Source organism: Lycium ferocissimum, chromosome 9 (assembly GCF_029784015.1).
Source record: "Lycium ferocissimum isolate CSIRO_LF1 chromosome 9, AGI_CSIRO_Lferr_CH_V1, whole genome shotgun sequence".
NCBI lineage: Eukaryota > Viridiplantae > Streptophyta > Magnoliopsida > Solanales > Solanaceae > Lycium > Lycium ferocissimum.
The window spans coordinates 21783300-21787322 of NC_081350.1; the positions used below are offsets into that span (position 1 = coordinate 21783300).

At 34.5% G+C, this 4023-nt stretch overlaps 2 protein-coding genes across 3 annotated transcripts; both read right to left on the minus strand.

Annotated features, from left to right (window-relative positions):
* Positions 1–678: 678 nt before the first annotated feature.
* On the minus strand, positions 679–1544 carry LOC132029885 (uncharacterized). Its single transcript, XM_059419283.1, has 2 exons — positions 1092–1544; positions 679–993 (listed from the first exon to the last, which is right to left on the minus strand). The coding sequence occupies exons 1-2, from the start codon at positions 1149–1151 to the stop codon at positions 700–702; spliced, it is 354 nt and encodes a 117-aa protein (XP_059275266.1). The 5' UTR covers positions 1152–1544; the 3' UTR covers positions 679–699.
* Positions 1545–1719: 175 nt separating this feature from the next.
* LOC132029884 (uncharacterized) lies at positions 1720–4023 on the minus strand. 2 transcript variants are annotated; one of them, XM_059419282.1, is made up of 3 exons: positions 2501–4023; positions 2197–2422; positions 1720–2117 (listed from the first exon to the last, which is right to left on the minus strand). In XM_059419282.1, exons 1-3 carry the CDS (start codon positions 2753–2755, stop codon positions 2083–2085), a joined length of 516 nt encoding a protein of 171 aa, XP_059275265.1. In that variant the 5' UTR covers positions 2756–4023; the 3' UTR covers positions 1720–2082. The 2 variants fall into 2 exon arrangements, with proteins under 2 accessions (XP_059275265.1, XP_059275263.1); XM_059419280.1 differs by having other exon boundaries at positions 1720–2422.

The following is a 4023-nucleotide window of genomic DNA, read 5'->3' on the forward strand; positions in this document are numbered from 1 at the left end:
CTCAATTCCATTTTCCAAAGTTTAATAATTCGGGGTATTAGGACATATCCAAACTGGTAGATCTTAAATATTGTTGGTGAGGCAACAAAAGCGAGGGGATCCAATGGAGAAGATTATCAAAACACCAATAATGATTAAAAGCATGAATCTTAGACACAAACAAATTCAGATTTCAAATTCAATCCTAAGTAGTTAAGAAACGTCATTAACCACTCAAAATCTTTAAAATTTCACTGGTATAGAAAGTTTGAAGACACCCCACAAACGATTTTCTCACGATGCCTATATTTTTCATATAATCCATAGCTTAAAATGCATAACGAAATAATTGTCAATAACTAAGTATTCATGCGGTCCACAAAATCATAAATACTTAAAATTTAAATAAAATTATTCTAAACTTAATCTTCGTGACATCATGGTCAATAAAAGAATCTTGCGGTCTTCCCGTGGACATCCCATCGGTGTGCGACACATATATACGCGTTTTTACAAAGAACTATATAAGCCTTATTGCTCATGTGACGTTCCAAATTCATCTCCTTTACCATTTGTCATATCTCGTTCGCAGGAATAGGAGGCATAGTTGAAAGTCGGTTAATTGCATGAGCCAAATTGTCCATCCCACCTCTCAACATGTCGCCCATTCCGTCAAGATGATCATGTTTAGACTTTTTATTTCGGTAGGAGTCGGTGTCTCTAGATAGCTATTCGATGTAGGTTCACCATTAGTTGGTTGATTCTCCGCTTATCCCGCCCATGTTCCTCGGTGTTTTCCAACGAGGCAAGATTCACTGAAATCATCTCATCTACCTCATCAATAGTCAACGAACTAGTACTTGATCTTTTCAAATTTTTACGAGCACCTCTTTTTAACATATCTGGTCCAGTCTCAGCATGCTTTCCAGTAGCTCGATCCTTTCCATACAGTATTATTAGCTTATCATAATTTCTAATTGACATGGTCCTCAGCTCAGCAGCTGCAGGCTTAGCCTATATATAAAAAATAGAATACAACTGAAGAAAATGATATGAACATTATCATATGAAAATAAGAACAAAACTAATAAACTAGTAATGCATGAATTTACCTGAATTAACTGGTCCCATACTTCGGGTTCGCATCCCACATATTTGTTATGGGATCCCATGAAAACCCGCTCATCCCCATTTGAAATGTGTCATAGCATTTGGCAAATTTAGTTTTAATTACTCTCATTCGATTGTGAATTTTCTCCTTGTTAATAAATTTATCGAAATTTTGATCGTAGCTCCTTCAATATGTTGTCTAGTGCGTGTGTAGTGAAAGTTCCACCAATTCTATTCCCACGTGTTTGCTCGTTACAGAATGCATCAATTAATGTGTCATCCATAGCATTTGACCAAACACATAAAGAGTTATCTGAAACATTTGTATCGCTTGAGGTGGATGCCTTTGACTTTTTCGACATGTTGACAACTACAGAATTAAGATAAATTTTCATAAGACATAATTAAAGAAAACATCATCACACATAGTTATTGATAAGTGTTATAAGATAAAGTAAAATGCACGACACAAAATGTTTATAAATCAAATAATAGCATCACAAAATTACATTCAAATGATATCAAATGAATAATAGTGACACAAAAGTTCATTTGAATTTTTATCTAATAAAATTAATCTTGGTAATTAATCCACATAGCAGCTGCTATGTTATCTCGAATCAATTCCCCTCTTCTATATTCCTCAGTGCTCCCTAGGATGATTTGGAAGTTCTTCATGCACATCATTATCATTCATAAGCTCTGCATCAACTTGAGCAAGTAACTCATCATTTGGATCTACACCTCTTAAGTAGTTGTGCAAAATACAACATGCAAAGATAATAAGCTTTTGGGTGTCAATACCATATGAGGACTCCGTTGAACTAGAAATTATAGGAAATCTCTTTTTAAGAACTCCAAATGCTCGTTCGATAGCATTACGCAAAGAAGCGTGTCGCAAATTAAATAATTCACGAGCATTTCGAGGTGGATTTCTTGAATACTCTTTCAAGTGATATCGCTCCCCCCGATAAGGTGTAATAAGCCCACTTCTTAACATGAGTCCAGATCAACAAGGTAGTATTTTCCTAAACATAAATAAATAAAAGATTCAATTATTTGTTCATCACGTATATCTATGTCTAGACAAATTTATATAACGTTTACCTTCTGGAATTTTTAATGGGTCTTGTCTATTTAGTGCTTCTTTCATAATTCTTGAATCAGATGCTGTACCTTCCCACCCAGCTAACACATATGTGAACTTTAAATCAAATGAGCATGCAGCTAATACATTCTGTGTTGGATAATCTTTCCTCCCACGGTATTTTGGTGCTTCACTTTGTGAAACTTTAACACGTACGTGTGTTCCATCAATTGCACCAATACAATCCTGATATTATAATAATCAATGAACATGCAAACAATCTTGACTTTGCTAAAGTTTGAGTAAAATTATAACTCTGTTCACCTTAAAATATGGGTAGAATCTTTGGTTGCTGGCAATTTCAGAAGGAACTTGGGATCCATCAGGTTGTTTAATAAATATTTCATATAGCCCCAATATAGCTCGTAGGACAACATGAAAATGACGACTGACCGACTCCCCCGATCGTCGAAAGATGAAAGATAGTTCGCGATTTGTCACATTATGTGCTAACAGGTAAAGTGTTTTCGCAACTCTGTTCTTCAACTGTAGCTCGAAGTGTTGGTCTAAGACCTCCATCTCTAACTAACATCTCACAGAGACCGGTAAAAGCCGAAGGGGTCATTCTTAAAATATTACGACAAAGTTCTGAAGAAAATAGATGACTCAATAGTTCATCTCTAACTTGCTCTCTTTCAAGGCGTATGGCATGTGTGATCGTATGTCGATCATTTTCAATTTCACATGCATAATTCCAAAACCAAATAAATGCTAAGAGAGCAAGATATGATGCTAAAGAGCTCACTTGTCCCAATATTTGCCTATTATCTTGATTATTCGATCACCATCTATAATAAAATTAAGTGAGATGCATCAACTAATTAAACTACGTAAGATGCTAAAATAAATATGAATATAAACATGTGTTACGTAAAAATGCCTTTATTCGAGGAGGCAACAACATGTTCATAGAAATCATGTACTCTAGCTTATCGTTTTGGTTTTTATCAGTTTTTTCAGTTATTTGGGTTTTTCGATTTTTTTCGGTTTTTAAAAAGAAACACATTGTTCACATAGATGAACAATGAACAAGCAGCATCAACAAGTAAAATTTCAGATTGGCATTTAACTCAACATGAACAATATGAGAAATTTCCACAAAGTAAACCAGCATTCACATATAGGTGTATTACACAATTCTAGAGTCATGGTTTAACAGAAGCATGGGAAAGCACAGCAAATAAGCAAAATATTCTATGCAAAAAAATAAAACAAGAAAGCAAGCAAATTAATGAAATTATGGCAGAGTCCTGAGCAAAAAGCAAACATATGGCAGAATGGAATAAGTAGAATGGAATTAGCTTACCTGTAACTTTGAAACTATGGCACAGAGTCCTGAGCAAAAAGCAAACATATAAAATTAAAAGAAGGAAGAAGAAAGAGGGAGCAGGACAATAAAGAAAAAAAGTAGAAGGAGATAAAAGAAGGAAGAAGACGTATAGGGAGCAGATAAACAGAAGGAAGAAGACGTAGGGAGCCAAACCTAGAAGGAGACAGAGTTACGTAGAAGTAGTAGGGTATAGGATTTTTGGGTGGAGTTAAATAATATAAGGTAAAGGGTAAAATAGGATTATGAAGTATTAAGTAAGGACATAATTGGAAAAAGAAATTAGATAACAATGGGATAACACCAACTCGGTTGTTACATAAAATGGGGCTTTTCATTGTTACGTAACGACAGAATTTAACAATACGATACAATACATTTTAAATAACAATCAAAACAAACATTGTTTTTGTGGTAACAATACAATACAATACAATGGGTAACAATGTTCCAAACAGAG